The sequence below is a fragment of the Scyliorhinus torazame genome, chromosome 15 (assembly GCF_047496885.1).
Source record: "Scyliorhinus torazame isolate Kashiwa2021f chromosome 15, sScyTor2.1, whole genome shotgun sequence".
Lineage (NCBI taxonomy): Eukaryota > Metazoa > Chordata > Chondrichthyes > Carcharhiniformes > Scyliorhinidae > Scyliorhinus > Scyliorhinus torazame.
In genome coordinates, this window is record NC_092721.1 from 91,996,249 (window position 1) to 92,015,591 (window position 19,343).

Below are 19,343 nucleotides of genomic sequence, written 5' to 3' on the forward strand. Positions count from 1 at the left end.
CGGGAACCTCAGCTGATCTAGGAATCGTTGCATCTCCTCCTCCCCCGCTGGGGGCTCAGACCTGTACAGAACCCCATAGAAGTCCCTAAATATCTTGTTTATTCTCACCGCACTCCGCACTGTATACCCCCTCTATCCTTAACTTCACCAATCTCCCTCGCTGCCTCCATCTTACGAAGCTGATGTGCCAGCATCCGACTCGCCTTCTCCCCATACTCATACGTCGTCCCCTGCGCTTTCCTCCACTGTGCCTCTGCTTTCCCCGTGGTCAACAGGTCGAATTCCGTCTGGAGGTTCCGTCGCTCCCTAAGTAGCCCCTTCTCGGGGGCCTCTGCATACCTCCTGTCCAACCTTAAAATCTCCCCCACCAACCTCTCCCTCTCCCTCCCCTCTTTCTTCTCCCTGTGGGCCCTAATGGAGATTAGCTCTCCCCTGACTACCGCCTTCAACGCCTCCCAGACTACCCCCACCTGCACCTCCCCGTTGTCATTGGCCTCCAAATATCTTTCAATACACCCCTGCACCCGCCCGCACACCCCCTCATCCGCCAACAGTCCCACATCAAGGCGCCACAGTGGGCACTGGTCCCTCTCCTCCCGTCAACTCCAGCTCCACCCAATGCGGGGCATGGTCCGAGATGGCTATGGCCGAATATTCCGTTCCCTCCACTTTCGGGATTAGCGCCCTACTCAAAATTTAAAAATCTAACCGGGTGTAGGCTCTATGGACGTGGGAAAAGAAGGAAAATTCCCTGGCCAGCGGCCTGGCAAACCTCCATGGATCCACTCCCCCCATCTGGTCCATAAACCCCCTGAGCACCTTGGCCGCAGGCGGCCTCTTACCCGTCCTGGACCTAGAATGGTCCAGTGCTGGGTCCAGCACCGTGTTGAAGTCCCCCCCATTACCAAGCTTCCTACCTCCAGATCCGGAATCCGACCCAGCATGCGTTTCATAAATCTGGCATCATCCCAATTCGGGGCATATACGTTCACCAGTACCACCCGCACCCCCTGCAACCTATCACTCTCCATCACATATGGACCTCCATTATCCACTACAATATTCAGTGCCTCGAACGACACCCGCTTCCCCACCAGTATTGCAACCCCTCTGTTCTTCGCATCCAGCCCTGAATGAAAGACCTGCCCTACCCATCCCTTTCTCAGCCTAACCTGATCTGCCACCATCAGATGTGTCTCCTGGAGCATAACCACGTCTGCCTTCAGTCCCTTTAAGTGCGCGAAAACCCGGGCCCTCTTGACCGGCCCGTTCAGGCCTCTCACGTTCCAAGTTATCAGCTGGATCGGGGGACTACACGCCCCCCGCCCCCCCCTGCCGACTAGCCATCTCCTTTTCTAGGCCAGCCACGTGCCCGCGCCTCCCGCACCCCCCAGTCCCCCAGGCGGTGGACCCCCGCCCCAACTACCTCTCCTACTTCCAGCTCCCCTTTGGCCAATGCAGCAGCAACCCAGTTCCCCCCTCCCCCCCTTACCCCCCTACCCCTCAGATCCTTATCTAGCCATTTTGCTCCCCCATGACACTCCCGTAGTCAGCTGACTCCTGCTGACCCCGGCCTCTCCCGCCATTCCATCGACCCCCCAGTGTGAGAATCCCCCCACCCCTTGGCAGTCAGTGTACGCTCCTCTCCAGCACCATCCTTCCCCCCCGGCCCCACCCCATCCTTCCCTAATGCGGGAAAAAGCCCGCGCTTAAGGGAATTATAAACTGACAATAAATCAAGCTGCCCAGGTCGATTGGTATTCGATTCCCTGAATTGAAGACCTCTACACCAAGCTGGCATGGGGCCTCACCTATTGAAACTTAGACCTCAGTCATGCCTACTTACAACTAATGTTGGATGAGGAGTCTCAGAAATTTGCTACAACAAAATAAAGGTCTCCTCCAGTATTCCAGACTGCCATTTGGCACCATTTCAGCCTGCGATATCTTCCAATGCATGATGGAAAATCTCCTCCACGGAATTCCCAAGGAAATGGTTTACCTTGATGACGTGCTAGTCACTGACAGTATTTTAAGGATTTCCAGGAAAATTGAAGTCAATGGGAATGAGGAGGAAAACTCTCCACTGGTGAAGTTATATGTTGCACAAAAGAAGAAAGTTGTGGCTGTTGAAGTCAAATCATCTCAGTCCCAGGCCATTACTGCAGAGATCCGTAGGGTAGTGTCCTAGGCCAAACCATCTTCAGCTGCTACATCAATAACTTACCCTCCATCATAAGGTCAGAAATTGGGATGTTTGCTAATTATTGCATAATGTTCAGTACCATTTGTGATTCCTCAGATATTGAATCACAGGATTGTTACGACACAGGATGTGGTAATCTGGCCCATCGTGTCTTGCACCAGTTGTTCAAATGAACATTATGAGGTAATGCCATCCTCCTGCCATTTCCCGTACCGTTGCACATCATTTCTATTCACATAATCACCTAATGTCGTCTTGAATGCCTCAACTGAAACTGCTTTGACCACTCCTCCAGGCAGTGCATTCCGAGCCCAAACTACTCGTGTGAAAAAGTATTTTCTCACATCACATTGACTTCTTTTGCATGTCACTTAAATCTATGCACTTCAACAGCACCTTCCAAATCTGTGGCCTCTCCCACCTAAAGAACAAGAGCAGTTGATGCAGGGAAATTGTCAATAACATAACATGGTGGCAGAGGTCCGCAACATAGTAACAGTGGTGAAGAACCTGGTGTCAATGACTCCCATTTAGTGGCAGTAATCACAAAATGATACCATTGGGCAACAGGAAATCCCATAAAGCCTAGGATAACACTGGCACATGGAAGAAGCTGGAAGAAGAAATGAACTGAGTTGGAAAGTCTATCTGAATTGGGACTGTGAGACTGCAAAGCCACTGAACGTCATGAATTTTCCCCACCGAAAAGAGCTTCTTGGTAGAGTAACCCGGGCAGAGGCTGAAAGCTCAAGGTGTGGCAGAGGTTCAGTGATGCAGGCACAGTAGACTTGTACTCTTTTGCTTTTTTCCATCGAGGAAATGTAATTTAAAGGGAAAGTCTTGGGAAAGGGAATTCCCGAGAAGCAAGAAGTTTCAATGGTGCAACAACAAAATCCCTCGTTATGGGTCAGAATAATCTGCATAGGCTTAATCAATTCAAGCTGTTTAGATAGTGCATGGAGCTCTGCTTCTTAGAACTAGCAGTTGCAGAGCTAGACAAGCAAGCAATGAAGTTAAAAATAGGGAATGGAAATGAACATCTTCATCACATAATTACTTCTGGACTGTCAGAAGCAGACCAGAGAGACCCACCTAAACTCTGGACAATGCTGGAGAATCGGTTAAGAGTTAACACCAACTTGAACTATTGGCTTATGGACAACAGCATGAAGAAACTATTGACCAGTTCATTAGTAGATGGTGGGACAAAGGCAAAGATTGTGATTTTTAACTTGCAGAATTCTCTGTGTTTTAAAGATCAATAAAAAAGTTGCGACTAAATTTTCCCTCATTGATTGTCCATTTGTACCATCGCTAGGAACAGCTGAGAACAAACACTATTACTAATTTGAGGAAAACAAAAATTTGTTTAAATTAAAAAAAACAATAGAACTGGTAATCGCATCAACACAAATGGCGGCATTCCAAAAGGGTCTGCTTCATATAAAAAAGAGAAATAACATTAACCATTTACTTAAAGATGGCAGACAATATTAGACAATATTTGAGGGCAGGCTGTAGAACCCAACGAAGAGATACACAAGAACGCACGGTGGGATAAAATGAACTCTGGTTTATTTACATGGGCGGCACGGTAGCACAGTTGTTAGTACTGTTGCTTCACAGCGTCAGGGTCCCAGGTTCAATTCCCGGCTTGGGTCACTGACTGTGTGGAGTCTGCACGTTCTCCCCATGTCTGCGTGGGTTTCCTCCGGGTGCTCCAGTTTCCTCCCAGAATTCCCGAAAGACGTGTTTGTTTGGTGATTTGGACATTCTGAATTCTCCCTCAGTGTACCCGAACAGGCACCGGAGTGTGGTGACGAGGGAATTTTCACAGTAACTTCATTGTAGTGTTAATGTAAGCCTACTTGTGACACTAATAAAGATTATTATTATTAGATACACACATCTAACACACCTCACCCTGAATGGTTACCTTCCCCGATCTGCACCCAGGTCAGGGTTCTTATACAGTGAGGTTCCCTCTTGTTAAGGGGAAACCTCGCCCTGTTTACCGGGGGTGTCCATACTCAGTGATTGCCACGGGAAACAAAATAAAGGTCTCCTCCAGTATTCCAGACTGCCATTTGGCACCATTTCAGCCTGCGATATCTTCCAATGCATGGTCGAGGGGGTTGTAACACAGTCAATATCTACAAATGCTTGGAGCCGCAACAACCATAGTTGAGGGAGCCAGAAAGGGCAAGGTGTGCAGGAAATGCAGTCTAATCTATCAGTCACACAATTGTCCTGCATTTAGAGATACCTGCAAGGTGTGTGGTCTAAAGGGACACTGAAGAAGATTGTGTAGAGTATCTGGCAGTGAGGGAAGTGTCATAGGCCACAGGACTGCAAAAAGCAGATGTCGCATAGTGGCAAGAATAAGAAAGAGTTCACCAAATACCAGTACAAGACAGACATGTTCACAAGGATTGCAGAGAAATAGATGGTGAATAAGGCGCTGAGACAAACACAGTGGCATGTGGCCAACATTTTACCATTGCAGACACTCAAGACATGTAATTGACAAAATGGGAGTCTATGTTACAGCCAACAAGCTAGACTCATTGCATATAATGATTTGCCAATCTATCGCGTGAGCGCATTGACATTGAAGTGTAGAAATGGAAGTTTGCCTGGTCTTCTACATTGTTGACATTAATGGACCTATGATAGCAGGACTACCAGCCTGTAATAAAAGTCTGGATCATAATTCATGAGACCAGCAAAGCACCAATGCTAGATGGTCAAGACAAGTGTGGCCCTAGGCCTGCAACAAAAATACCTGATTACATCAGACACATTAATCAGGCTAAGCAACCCCAAGAAGGTGGAAGACATACCATTGGATGTCCAAGTAGACAAAGTAGATGTGGATTTAGATGTTATAATTTTAACCTAGCGCAATATGGACCAGACAAATGTGAGAAGCTGCCGTGAGAGTCTTCCAGAGATTTTCTCCTCAGGTCATTATCACAGATTATCACCAGTGGATGGCCAGGTAATGTGGAAGAAACTCCCACAGACCTCAGAACTTTTCACTCCACTGTGATGAAATTGGCATTTCAAATCGAGTCATTTTCACAGGCAGAAAATGACTGATACCCAGAAGTGTTTTATCAAGATACCCTTACTCAGTTACATCAAGATGACATGAGCATTGAAAGAACAAGACAAGTTGCACATGAGGCAGTTTATTGGCCAGGGGTCAATAATGACATCGAATGAGCTGCGAGGATGTGCGGCGCATGTCAAGACAACAAAAGTCAACACAAAGAACTACACCATCCTCATGATGCTCCATCACATCCACGGTCAAAAATAACTTCTGAGGCAAGTAACAACACCAACACCGGATCCATTCGCGTATTGCCCTTTCTGTATTTGACATAATTAATGTAAGGGTTTCTCCGGCCCCCAAATGTATATGTACCTCCCAGTTCCCCGCCCCCCCCACAAACAGGTGCCTACATATGTGTTAAAAATAATATTGCCAACTGTACAGAGTTGCTGTTGTTGAGCTAGTGCATAATACCCTGCCAGTTCTTTTTTGTGTTTTCTTCTCTTCTATATATATATATTTTATTCTGTGTATATAACTGGAAACATACTTTGTTCGAAAACCCAATAAAAAACATTTAAAAAAAAGAATAGCTTCTGCCTTGTTTATCATCAGAGGTGATGACTTACTTATTGCCAACTACTTTTCCAAATTTACTATCATTTAGCAACTGAGTGATACATCACATACATCAGAGGCAAACATGATGGGTGCAATTTTCAGTCTTTTTGTTTCCCCAGAGTGGATGGGCAATGGTCCACAGTACAGTGGTAAACCCTTGCAAGGCGTGTTCAAAGCGGGCTGTAAACCCACTTGCCAACCCTGTATTATGCAAGATCAAATTGACTGCAGAAAGGAAGGTGTGACCGTAAATTCAATAATCTTTATATGTAAGGAGGCCAGTCAAGATATTCAAATAGCAATGTTGCACCTACAAAAAATACCACCAGATAAGGAATTACTATCCCCAACAGCGATTATGTTCAGAAGGCAAAATCAGGACAACTCTTCAGAGACATCATCAGATCATATCATTGTCAGTCCAAGAAAAATGATTATAAATAGTAAGAGAAAATGCAAATCACACATGACTAACATGCAGGTGTGAAGTTGCCTCCTATGCACAGGGGCAGGAGGTCAGAGTGATCCACCCGCAAGAGGTGACATGGTTCCCTGTGGTGGTGTCAAAGGTGTGTAACGAGCCACGGTTATATAAGGTAACCACCACAAATGGAGTGATGTTGCAGAGGAATAGATGGCAGTTGAGAGAGTTGTCCAACTGCAGCATGCTTAACTTTCCAGTAGCGTCAAGGACGAGTGCACATTCAAACTCTGAATGAAGTGGAGTGATGACATGCACCACACTGAAGCGCAAGATAATTGTCAATCCATACATATGAGTCAAGAGAAAATAATTGACAATTCTATAATTCAGCAAAGCTTCACCGTTATGAGATTAGGTTGAGTCAGCAGACCACCTATACATTTTGAAGAGACTTTAACAATTTATATGTGAGTTAATACATGTGTAAATACTGCTCACAATGATCCTATTCCATTATGTATCTCACTTATAACTTGTACAATTAAAGGAGAGGGAAATGTTCTAATATTGCTTTGTAGCGAATGTAGTTTAATATCCTGATCAACAGACTGATAAATATGTAAATAGTTTGGAATACACCTATGGTATACATCATCATAGGTAGCGATGCAAGCCAACATGTGATATAGTAGTTGCAGCAGTATTGATCAGCAGTTCACATGAAGATGAAGAGCTCTCCTGGAATCCTGTCATTTTTCAACAAATAACCCTTAGCTTAGATAATCAACCTTTGTCATAGTGTTTGGTATTCTTGAGCTAATAACGAATAATACAGGAGGAACTATATTGCCGATCCATCATTGTTACTGGGTCAAAATAATGGAACTTCCTCCCTAACAGCACGATGGATGTACCTACATCAGATGGATTGCATTGCTTAGGCTTTTCACAGTAACTTCATTTGAAGCCTACTTGTGACAATAAGCGATTTTCATTTCATTTCATTAAGGCAGCAGCTCACTATCTTCTCAAGGGCAATCAATGTTCAGAGGGACACAAAATAAGCTGCTTTAAATATTTTATTCTGTCCAGGATTTTATTTTGAATTTGTTCAGTCACAACATTTTACCTACTCTGCATTTAACCTCATGATCTCGGACTGCAGCATTGCTTCATTTTTAATGCTTTCCTGAAGGTGTTTCAAAGAGCTTTTATATTCCACTTCAAGATTAGCTAGTTTGCCAGTTACCAAAATTGGTGAACTTTGTTCCAATAGCCTATAGAAAAATATGTCAAAATCAATAAATTATAAAGAAAAATCTTGCATTCATACAGTGCCTTTCAAAGTGTTTTACAGGTGATGCAGTATTTAGGGGCTGGTTTAGCATAGTGGGCTAAACAGCTGGCTTGTAATGCAGAACAAGGCCAGCAGCGCGGGTTCAATTCCCGTACCGGCTTCCCCGAACAGGCGCCGGAATGTGGCGACTAGGGGCTTTTCACAGTAACTTCATTGAAGCCTACTTGTGACAATAAGCGATTATTATTATTACTGTTGTAATTTAAGAATTGTGACAAGCAATTTGAATACAGCAAGATCCCACAGACTGTTGTATTATAAGACCAGATAATCTGGTTTCATCGTGTTGGCTGAGAAATAAAGATTGGCCAGGAAATCTGTGGGACTCCCTTGTTCTTCTTTAAAATACTGTTGTAGGATCTTCTACCTTTGAGGGCAGAAGAGGCTTCATTCAACTTTTCAGCTGAAAAACAGCACCTTCAACATGTCTAAAGCTCATCCTTCCCAAAAACATCGAAGTTGTATAGTTCAAGAATGTGCAAGCTTTTCCAACACTATGGTTATTTGAAAGGAACTCATGGCAAGTCTTGCAATCTCATAAATTTCAAAAGTAATTAACTGAAAGCCTTTTAATTTAAAAAGGATCGAGATTACTGATCTATTGTTATTCTACAATACAATATTCCATTCTTTCATTATTAAAATATATCTCACAGATTTCATTGTTAAGATTCCTAACAAAACATTTGTTACAACTAAATGAATTATCCTTAAATAGATTCTGGGTTTGCATTTCGCAACCCCTGTGAAAATAATCAAGTTTCTTATTTTTATTTTACAATATTATTCTTTACAGCTGAAATATGAACAACTGCTTTCTTAACACAAGCGTCAAAACAGGTTCTCTGTCAATTCTGCTCCACAAGTTGTATAACACGGAAATTAGTTTCTCATTAAAGAATCTACATTAACATTCTGTCTTAATCATGAAAAACAAAATAGACAGTAAATGTTACTGTAAAAATGTGATGTTCTCATTTACTTACCAGTGTGTACAACTGGGCTTCCCTATTCAAAATGCAGAGGGATTACAGTTTTTCCTAAATAATTGCTGCTATTGAAAATAAGTTACCTCAACAAATTTTACATTAATGTTTAATGAATTAAGACAACAGAACTGCAAAAAGAGTCAGTCACCAGATCAAACAGCAACAACAATGTTCTGCCAAATTAATGATATCATTTAATATCTAAGGTTTCAATTGACTGTGATCCAATATAAGCTTGAGCTTTCAACTCTCCTGAACTGTACCAAGATTTATTTCAAGCTGCAAATATTAATAGTGTGGTAAATAAAATAAGAAAATGCTGGAAATACATAGGCCTGGCAGCATCTGTTAACAGTTTGATGGCCTTTCATCAGAACCATTTCTCCCCGTAGATGATCCCTGATTGTTGAGCATTTCCAGCAGTTTCTATGTTTCCAAATTTCCAATATCCACAATTTTTTGATTTTGTAATAATTTGTGATGATTTGATTTATGATTTATCCACCAATGAGGCAGCAGCACTCCAAGTCACCCTTTGCAAATCTCCATGTCCACAAAATACAAATCTTAACCACTCATCTGAGTAATTGCTGCTCGATAGCACTGCGAATTACACCTTCCATCACAATATTATTATTTATATTTTAAAATTCAGAGTACCTAATTCATGTTTTCCAATTAAGGGGCAATTTAGCGTGGCCAATCCACTAACCCTGCACTTTTTTGGGTTGTAGGGACGAAACCCACGCAAACACGGGGAGAATGTGCAAACTTCATACGGACAGTGACCCAGAGCCGGGATCGAACCTGGGCGCCGTGAGACAGCAATGCTAACCACTGCGCCACTGTGCTGCCCCTCCCATCACAATATTGATGATTAAGAGTAGACTGTTGGGATAGTACATGGTTGGATTGGACTTGTCCTGCTTTTGTGGACACGACATGCCTGGCCAAATTTCCATATTGCCAGGTAGATGCCAGCATTGTAAATGTACGGGATAGGCTTAGCTAGCGGTACAGCTTGTTCTGGAGCACTGGACACCAGCACTACTGCCGGGATTTTATCAGGGCCCATAATCTTTCCGGTATCCAGTACATTCAGCTGTTCATTGAAATCAAATTGAGTGAATTCAATTAGCTGAAGACTGGAATCTGTGATGCTGGAAAGCTCAAAGGAGGCCAAGCTGTATCATCCATTGAGTACTTTTGGTGGCAAAGCCTTCACTCCTGTCCTTTGCAACAATTTCTAGGCTCCCTCGTCATTGAGGAGGGTGATATTGGTGGAATGGCATCTTTCAGACATATGTTTAATTGGTTATTTGATTTATGCAAACAAGGAGGACCGGAGAACTTTGAGCTGCCTCGTTGGTTGTGGGATCCGACTATAACACCAGTGGAGGTCACGGGATATGAACCATCATTTGCCCTTTGCCCTCTGGGGAATACAAACTTCCCCAGTAATGGGGCAGGGCTTCCCCTTAATAAGAGTAGCCCCTCTAATATACCAATGCCGTCCTAAGTGCAGGTCGGTGAAGGAGACCCTCTGAGGAGTGGTGGTGTTTGACTGTGACTACTAATAAACCTCTTTGTGCTTTTCTAAACTACAGTTTATGCGTGGCTGCTTACCTCGGATCCAACATTGGTGACGATGATTCAGTGGAGCTGACATCGATGGCGGTTGTTACACGACCTTATGTAGGGATTGTCAGGCCCCACTTGAAATCATTTCACCGCAAAAACCACTGCCAGGCCCTCCTTCTCGATCTGCGCGTACTTTTTCTTCGCTGCAGTCAATGTGCGGGAGGCGAAAGCTATCGGTCGCTCGGCCCCGTTCTCCATCTTGTGGGACAGGACGGCCCCAATACCATACGGGGATGCATCACATGTGACGAGCAAAGGCTTTCCAGGATCATAGTGGGTTAGTAACCCAGACGACGACAATTGTGGCTTTACCCGCCGGAAAGCGGTTTCTTGCGGCTGACCCCAAACCCAGGTGTGATTTTTCTTTAGCAGAAGGTGCAAAGGGGCCAGCGTAGTTGCCAGATTGGGGAGGAACTTCCCGTAATAGTTTACGAGACCGAGAAAAGAACGAAGTTGCGAAGTGTCAGTCGGGGCGGGGGCCTGTTGAATCGCCCGCATCTTCTCTGCGACGGGGTGCAAACCTTCGCGGTCCACCCGATAACCTAGGTAGACTACTTCCTTAGCCTGAAATACGCACTTTGTGCAACGTAAACGGTCTCCAGCCTCCGAAAAGCGTCTAAGGACAGCCTCCAGATTTTCCAAATGTTCCTGCTCCGACGTCCCTGTAATCAAAACGTCATCTAAGTAGACAGCAACACGTGGTAAACCTCTCAAAATGCCCTCCATAACACGTTGAAAAATAGCGCAGGCAGAGGATACTCCAAAGGGCAACCGTGTATATTCATACAGGCCCCGGTGTGTATTAATCGTTACATATGGTCGGGAGGCAGGGTCCAGCTCCAACTGCAGGTAGGCGTGACACATATCTAATTTTGTGAACGAGAGTCCACCTGCAAGCTTCGCGTAGAGATCCTCTATGCGAGGCATTGGATATCGGTCGAGTCGGGAAGCTGTATTCACTGTAAGTTTATAGTTGCCACACAAGCGAACTGTGGCATCTGGCTTCATTACAGGTACAATTGGTGCTGCCCAGTCAGCAAAACGGACGGCCCTGATAATACCCAAACTCTCCAAACGAGTGAGCTCCCCTTCTACCTTCTCGAGCAAGGGGTAAGGCACCGGGCGTGCCTGGAAATAGCGCGGCGTGGCTCCTGGTTCGACTTGGATACGGGCTACGGCCCCTTTTATTTTCCCCAAACCAGGCTGGTATACATCTGGGTATCGTCCTAGCACCTCAGTCAACCCTTCAGAAACTGTTTGGAGGATGTGCTGCCACTGCAACCGCAAATGGCGCAACCAGTCCCGACCCAACAGGCTGGGCCCATGGCCGCGCACCACGATAAGTGGGAAACGCCTCTCCTGGTGTCTATAAACAACAGGGGTCATTGTAGTTCCTGCAATGTTCAGTGGTTCCCCTGTGTAGGTGGCCAACCTGGCCTGTGAGTCGGTTAATGTAAGGGTCTGTATACCCTGCTTGATGCGGTCGAATGTCCTCTGGGCGATCACGGAGACCGCTGCGCCAGTGTCCAACTCCATCTCAAGCGGGTGACCATTGACCCGTACTGTCACCTTAATGGGGGCCACACGGGGAGCTGCCACACAATGCAGCTGCAGGCAGTCGTCCTCCGTCTCCACGTCCTCAGGAGTAGTCGCCGCAGGTTCATCCACATGGAAGGTACGACCCCTGGGCTGGTCCCAGTGTCGGTCGGAACGACGGCGCCTCTGGCGCTCCCAGGACCGGCGTCCCCGACGGGGTCGGCGCCTACAAGTCTGACACGGACATGGCTCCTCATCCACTGGTTCTGGAGAAGGCTCCCTTCGGGGAGGAATGTCCAACGGTCACTGGCATCGGTCCGGATGTCGCCTCGCCCAAGGTACCGCAGGAGTGCGGGGGAACGTTTTCGGACGGAAGGGGTTACGCCCCAAGGCATGCACTTCCATTCCCTGTAGCTCCTGCACTCCTCGTTCTGCGCTCTCTCGGGACAATACTATTTGAATGGCCTGTTGCAAAGTCAATGTTGGCTCAGCTAACAACTTTATGTGGGTGGCCGCATTGTTAATACCGCAAACCAAACGGTCGCGTAACATTTCTGACAAGGTCTCTCCATAGTCATAGTACTCCGCAATCCTCGTAGCCTAGATAGAAAGTCGGCAAGGGATTCTCCAGTGGTCCTCTCAGCGGTATTAAACCGGTAACGCTGGACTATCATGGACGGCGTTGGGTTAAAATGTTGCCCCACTATATTCACAAGTTCATCAAACGTTTTGGTGTCCGGCGCAGCTGGGTACGTAAGGCTCCTAATCACCCCAAACGTATGCGGGCCGCAGGCGGTGAGCAATATGACCACCTGGCGCTCGTTTTCGGTGATATTGTTTGCCCGGAAATAGTAACGCATCCGTTGTGCGTACTGGTTCCAGCTTTCCAGCGCAGCATCAAAAACATCCAAACGTCCGTACAGAGGCATGGTATTAATAGAAAACAACTTACAACCTGTATCCAACAAAAATCCAGGGAGGTGGCTTCAGCAGTGTAGACAGCTATTCACTTTAACCCTCGTCGCCAGTTTTGTGAGGGCCACGAAGAATCCAGCACGGGTTTTAAGGATACAAAGTAATAACATTTATTTACAATAACATATATATATATATATAACAGCAGCAGCAACTTCCCTTGCTGCACACTCCTTCCTGCTGGTTCCAAACTGGCCAGCTTTATTTATACTTGGAGTTTACTAATGGTTTCTCCGCCCCCCCTCATTGGGGAAGCTCATACTCCCACAGGATTGTGGGATTGTCATTAGTCCCCAGCCAATGGTAAGCAGGCAGGTTATAACAGCTAGGCAGAGCAGAAGAGATAGGAAAGCGATCAGGAATAATAATGTGTTCAACATTAGAGACCATGTCCCAACTGTTATAAGCGACACGGTAGATCAGTGGTTATCACAGTTGCTTCACAGCGCCAGGGACCCGGACTTGATTCCCAGCTTGGGTTACTGTCTGTGCGGAGTCTGCACGTTCTCCCCGTGTCTGCGTGGGTTTCCTCTGGGTGCTCTGGTTTTCTCCCACAAATCCAGAAAGATGTGCTTGTTAGGTGGATTCTGAATTCTCCTCAGTGTACCCAAACAGGTGCCGGAGTGTGACGACGAAGGGATTTTCGTAGTAACTTCATTGCAGTGTTAATGTAAGCCTACTTGTGATGCTAATCAAAATTATTATTAATTATAAACTGAATACATTTTAGCATTTAATATAAATACCTATAATTATGTGATATAGTAGCATATTGCGACAATGCTGATTCATTTTAAAATATTATACAACAGTTCATATGAGGTGCAATCTACAGCAGTTTTGTCTTTCAATTCAGCATGTTGGGGGAAAACCACTTTGCTGCTCAGCAGTCTACTTTCACACAGGTCTCTGACCATACTGAGTGAGTGCCCGGAAATAAGGAAACAGCATGAGCTGGCATGGAAGATGGACATGTCAACCTACATCTGTATCATCCAACCATCCTAATCAAATAATTACATAAATGTCCTTGAGCTTAGTACTGGCAGTGTCTATAATTGAAGGGCCATTTAATTACAACACAAGAGACACTGGATAGTGAGGTACCTAACTGCCATCCACTTTATTCCCTTTTTCAACTGAGGGCACACTCCGAAGAACCAAACATTTTTGAGACACACACCATACACTTCAACTAAAAGTAATGTTATGGTCCAGGGTTTAGAGAAAGCCAAAGTCTATCATGGAGTTCACCTGACCCACAACTTTTCATAGATTTTGGTTGTGAGGAGCACAAGGGCCCACTTTCCAGGTGTTATGCAACAGAGATCTTCAGTATTTTTAAACAAAACAATGTTTATTCTATGAATCCAGTTATCATTTTATAAACACACAGTAAACATCTTATCAACTGCCAACACTGATACCCCCCTCAAAGATACAGTACTCTATAGGTAACCCTTAGTAACCTTCCTCACCACATCCATAAGCCGAACACCTTTTTTTCCCCTACAAAAGCAGTAGGTTTGCATTCCTTACCGAAACAGGTATTACTTTGAAATTATCAAGTGATCTGGAGACATTCTTTGGCATGCAGAGAGGGAGACCAAAATTCACCTTCTTGGTTTGGATGCAGCTCCCCAATGAAAACAAAAAAAACTCAAGAGCCAAAAACAGCTTCCAGCTCAAAATGAAAGTAAAAAGCAGAGCCAGAGCCCAGCTCCACCCACACAATGGCATCACTGGAGCCACTTGAGAATTTCTTAAAGTGACATTCCCATGACAGGAAACACATACAACATACCTGCACAACACACTAAGGATAAACTAAAACTGAAGGATACCCTCACAGTTTTTAATGCTAAAGCTTTATCTGGCAAGAATAAAGAGACTATGTGAAAAGTGGCTATTGTACATTGATGTTTCAGATACCTAATCAACTGCTTTCTGTTACAATTCACTTTCCAACACTTGTGCAAGTGTTTCAACTGAAAATATGACTTTTTTTTACACTTAACCACAATAAACAGGCATAATTTTGAACAGTTTGGTAGAATCGTGACAATGTGCTGACCTGTGCAAACTCACCTAATGACACTATCTTTATGCATTATGGATCCCTTCACCGTGGTTAACTCCTTGTGCAGTTGTTTTTTCTCCATGTCAGTCACTTGTAGTAGATCATCTCGTGACTGCAATTCAATTTGCAGCTCTGACATATCTGATTCCATTTTCTAGATATACAAAAAACAATATTTGACTCTGATCACCATCTTGTGCCCCAAGATCAATTTTTAGCACTTCTCATTTACTTTACATGGCTGTGTTCTGTAGGGGTAATGGTATGAAGTAAACACAAGGAAGTTTATTTCTGTCTGCCATCAGAATGTAGTGGAAAATCAATCAGCATTCTTCATTGAAAAGAAAACTCGCAGGAAAAACTTGCATAATTTCAATAAAAGTAAAATATTGTGGATGCTAGAAATCTGAAATAAAGACAAAATGCTGCAAGATTTAGTACATCTGGCAACATCTGTGGAAGAAAAACAGAGTTCATGTTTCACGTCAAATATGACTCTTTTTCAGAAGAAATACTTCCAAAGAGTCATATTGGACTTGAAACATTAACCGTCTCCACAGGTGCTGCCAGACCTGATGAGGTTTTCCAGCATTTTCTATTTTTATTGCATAATTTCAAAATGCATTTGTAAATGACAATATATCTTGCCATTAGCAAGAACTTTAAAATCTACCCTCGATTTGATGTGCCTTTGATGACATCAAGGTTTCTTTCCAGAAGTATTTTGAATTTATTACCTCCAAAGACTCAATGCTCCCACTGTCAAATATAAACATTGACTGTCAGTGACATTAAGGTTCGGTCTGTTATTTGACGTTTTGTTGGAGACAGGTTGTCTTCCTACCTGTGTAGATGGACCTCTGATCTATCAATGGCATTTCTGGCTTATAAAGATCTTCATAAGACATCAGCAGCTCTGCACTAATTGCACATGGGCATTTTTAAAATTGAGATTTACATATGTATAGTTTGTTCAACTTCCATTCAACTTTGGGGCAAACGGAACCGTCATATTAAACACAGTTATTTGTTGTTGCTTAGTCCACCCTGCAGTATAACTGGGACAAATTCAGCAGCAATCAAACCACTTCCAATCGTATTATAACGGCTGAGCCCTAGAAACACTGAATTTGGATTCAAAATTGTAATTCCCTGTGCAGTAAATTCATCAATGAAATGCGAAGACTGGTCATCTAATTAATGTAGGAAAATAAAAAGATCATAATCGGGGAACAGGGAGAGAAAAGAGCACAGCCTCAAGGAACATATCATTTTCACTTAATCATAGAATTCTTACAGTGCAGAAGGAGACCAATCTGCCCATTATGTCTGCACAGGCTCGCCAAATGAACAACTCGCCAAGTACCATTCTCCTTCTTTATCTCCTTAACTCTGCATATTCTTCTTTTTCAGATAAGTCTAATTTTCTTTTGAATTCTTCAATTAAACCTGTCCCCATCACACTCTCAGGCAGTGCTTTCCAAACCATAACCACTCACTGTGTGAAGATATCTTTTATTGATGTCACTTTTGCTTCTTTTGCCAATTACTTGAAATGTGTCTCCTCATGTTCTTGGTCTTTTTGCGAGTGAGAACAGCTCCTCCCTATCTATTCTGTCCACACTTCTCATGATTTCAATAGTTCTATCAAGTATCCCTTCAGCTATCTTTTCTTCAAGGAAACAGACCCAATTTATACAATGTAACTTCATAACTGAAGTTCCTCATCCCTGGAATCATGCTCGTGAATCTTCCCCGCACTCTTTCCAATGCCTTTACATCCTTCTCAAAGTGTTGTGCCCAGAATATTCCAGCTGAGGTCAAGCTAGTCTCTTATATGTTCAACATAACTCCTTGCCTTTGTACGCAATGCTCCTATGAATAAAGCCTAGAATACTGTCAGCATTATTAACTGCTCTCTCAACCAGTTCCGCCACCTTCACTTACGCGCAGGTACACCAAGGACCCTCTGCTTCAGCACCCCTATTGGATTGTCTCTCCATGCTCTTCCTACCAAAATGAATCACTTTACATTTCTCTGCATTGAACTTCATCTGCCACCTGTCTTCACATTCCACCAACTTGTCTATGTCCTTTTGAAGTTCTACTCTAACCTCTTCATAAATTACAATGTTTCAAAATTTTGTATCATTTACAAATTTTGAAATTATGCCCTGTACACCAAGGTCTCAGTTATTAATATATATCAGGAAAAGCAAGGGTTCCAGCACTGACCCCTGGGGAATGTCACTACAAACCTTCCTCCAGCCCAAAAACACCCATTAACCATTGTTTTCTGTTTCCTATTACTCAACCTTGAACCCATATTGCTAATGTCCCTTTTATTCCACCTGCTATAACGTTATTCACAAGTAAGATCATGTGACTATAAGACATATTGAGTCTGCTCTGCCATTCAATGAGATCATGATTGACCTGATGTGATAACCTTCTGTTTTGTGGCACTGTATCACTGTATGCAAACATTTTGTCTAAGTTGATTATTTTCACCAAAATACTCTACGTTATTGCAGTTGCAAGAATGAAATCACCCTGACACAGAAAAAACAAACATAAAAATGTCATACATTGCATTAAGATATTAATATCTAAAGAGTATTATACTTTCATAAATCAATCACCACAGTTTACATCCGGAACAATTATTCTTTAGAATGTAAGTTCTGACAGGTTGTAGTTTGATGTGGATTCTGCACCAAAGATTACTAGTGCTGTTTGCGATTCTTTACAGATTTTTAAAATATTCATTTACATGATGTTAACATTACTGGAGGGCCAGCATTTATTGCCTATCCCTTATTGCCCTTGAGAATATTTTAAATTATTTTTTTATTCATTTAAGGGATGTGGTGTCGCTGGTTAAGACAGCATTTATTGCCTATCCTTGGTTGCCCTCGGAAAGTGGTGGCAAGTTGCCTTCTTGTACTGTTGCAGTCCTTGAGATGTAGGTACATCCACTGTGCTGTTAGGGAGGGAGTTCCAGAATTTTGCCTCAGTGACAGTGAAGGAAAAGTGATATATTTCCAAGTCAGGATGATGAGTGACTTGGAGGGGAACCTCCAGGTGGTGGGGTTCCCAGGTATCTACTGCTCTTGTCCTTCTAGATGGTAGTGGTCGTGGGTTTAGAAGGTGCTGTCTCAGGAACCTTGTTGAGTTACTGCAGTGCATCTTGTAGATGGTACACATGACTGCCACTGTTCATCGGTGGTGGAGGGTTTGAATATTTGTGGAGGAGAAGCAATCAAGCGGGCTGCTTTGTCCTGGATGGTGTTGAGCTTCTTGAGCAATCAGTACTATTGATTGTGTGATTGGTTCGCTCTCTCGGTAACGTGCCATTTTTGCCTTGGAGCATACCTGTATAGTCCTGTGTTGCGGCTTCACCACGTTGGCACTTCATTATGAAATGCGCATGTTGCTACGCCTAGGAAGCTCTTCCACTTTCTTCTTGATAATGGTAGATTGAGGCATATATTGGGCAGTAGGGTTACAGATTGGTGGAATACAATTCTGCTGCTGCTGATGGCCACAGTGTCTTATGGATGTCCAGTTTTGAGCTGCTAGATCTGTTCTGAAGCTTTCCCATTTAGCACTCTGGTAGTGCCACATAACACAATGGAGGGTGTCCTCAGTGTGAAGATTGTCTTCCCAAGGACTGTGTTATGGTTAATCCTACCAAAACTGCACTGAACAGATGCATCATGAAATGCAGACTGGTGAATATGAGGTGAAATCATTTTTTCTCTCTTGTTGATTCTCTCATCATTTGCCACATGCCAAGTCTGCTTGCATTTACTGATTTATAGGATGTGATTTATAGGATGTGGGTGTCGCTGGCTCAGCCAGCATTTATTGCCCATCCCCAGTTGTTCTTGAGAAGGTGGTGCTGATCTGCCTTCTTGAGCCGTTTGTCATGGGAGTGTCCCTTTAAGAAATGTTTTTGTCTTCTCACATGGCTTCAGTGATGTCATTGTATGGGTGGAGCTGGGCTGTGGCTCTGGGAGTTGGTTTCACTTTCGCTTTGTGTTTGAATTGGTTTTGTTCTGCACAGGTTGAAAGAAAGTTTGTTTTTCTCTATCTGCATTTTAAAAGCTGTTTCCAGACTGCTTGATAACTTGAAAAGAAATAACTGTAGTTTGGAAGAAATTCAAACCTGCTGTTTTGGAAAGGAAACAGGAGCATCCATACCAGGTCTTGAGTGCTACGTGCTAAACCACACCTTTGAAAAGGGTTTTCTGGTTTATGGGATCTTGTTATTAAATTGGAACAGCTAAAGGGGGAATTTATTAAGGGTTATCCATGGAGTACTGTAGCTGTGTGGGGTATTTATGTTGGTAGTTGCTAAAAATGCTTACTGTGTGTGTTTATAAAAATGTTAACTAAATTCGTAGAATAAACTTTGTTTTGTATTAAAAGTGCTTAAGGCCTCTGTTGA

The 19,343-nt window shown here is 43.6% G+C and overlaps 1 protein-coding gene across 1 annotated transcript in view; it reads right to left on the reverse strand.

Moving 5' to 3' along the window:
* Positions 1–19,343, reverse strand: part of LOC140391314 (deuterosome assembly protein 1-like) — a 150,495-nt gene that overhangs the window by 22,811 nt on the left and 108,341 nt on the right. The window contains exon 6 of the mRNA XM_072475906.1: positions 14,899–15,044. Within this exon, the coding sequence (XP_072332007.1) occupies positions 14,899–15,044 (146 nt within the window). The remainder of the gene's footprint in view (positions 1–14,898; positions 15,045–19,343) is intronic.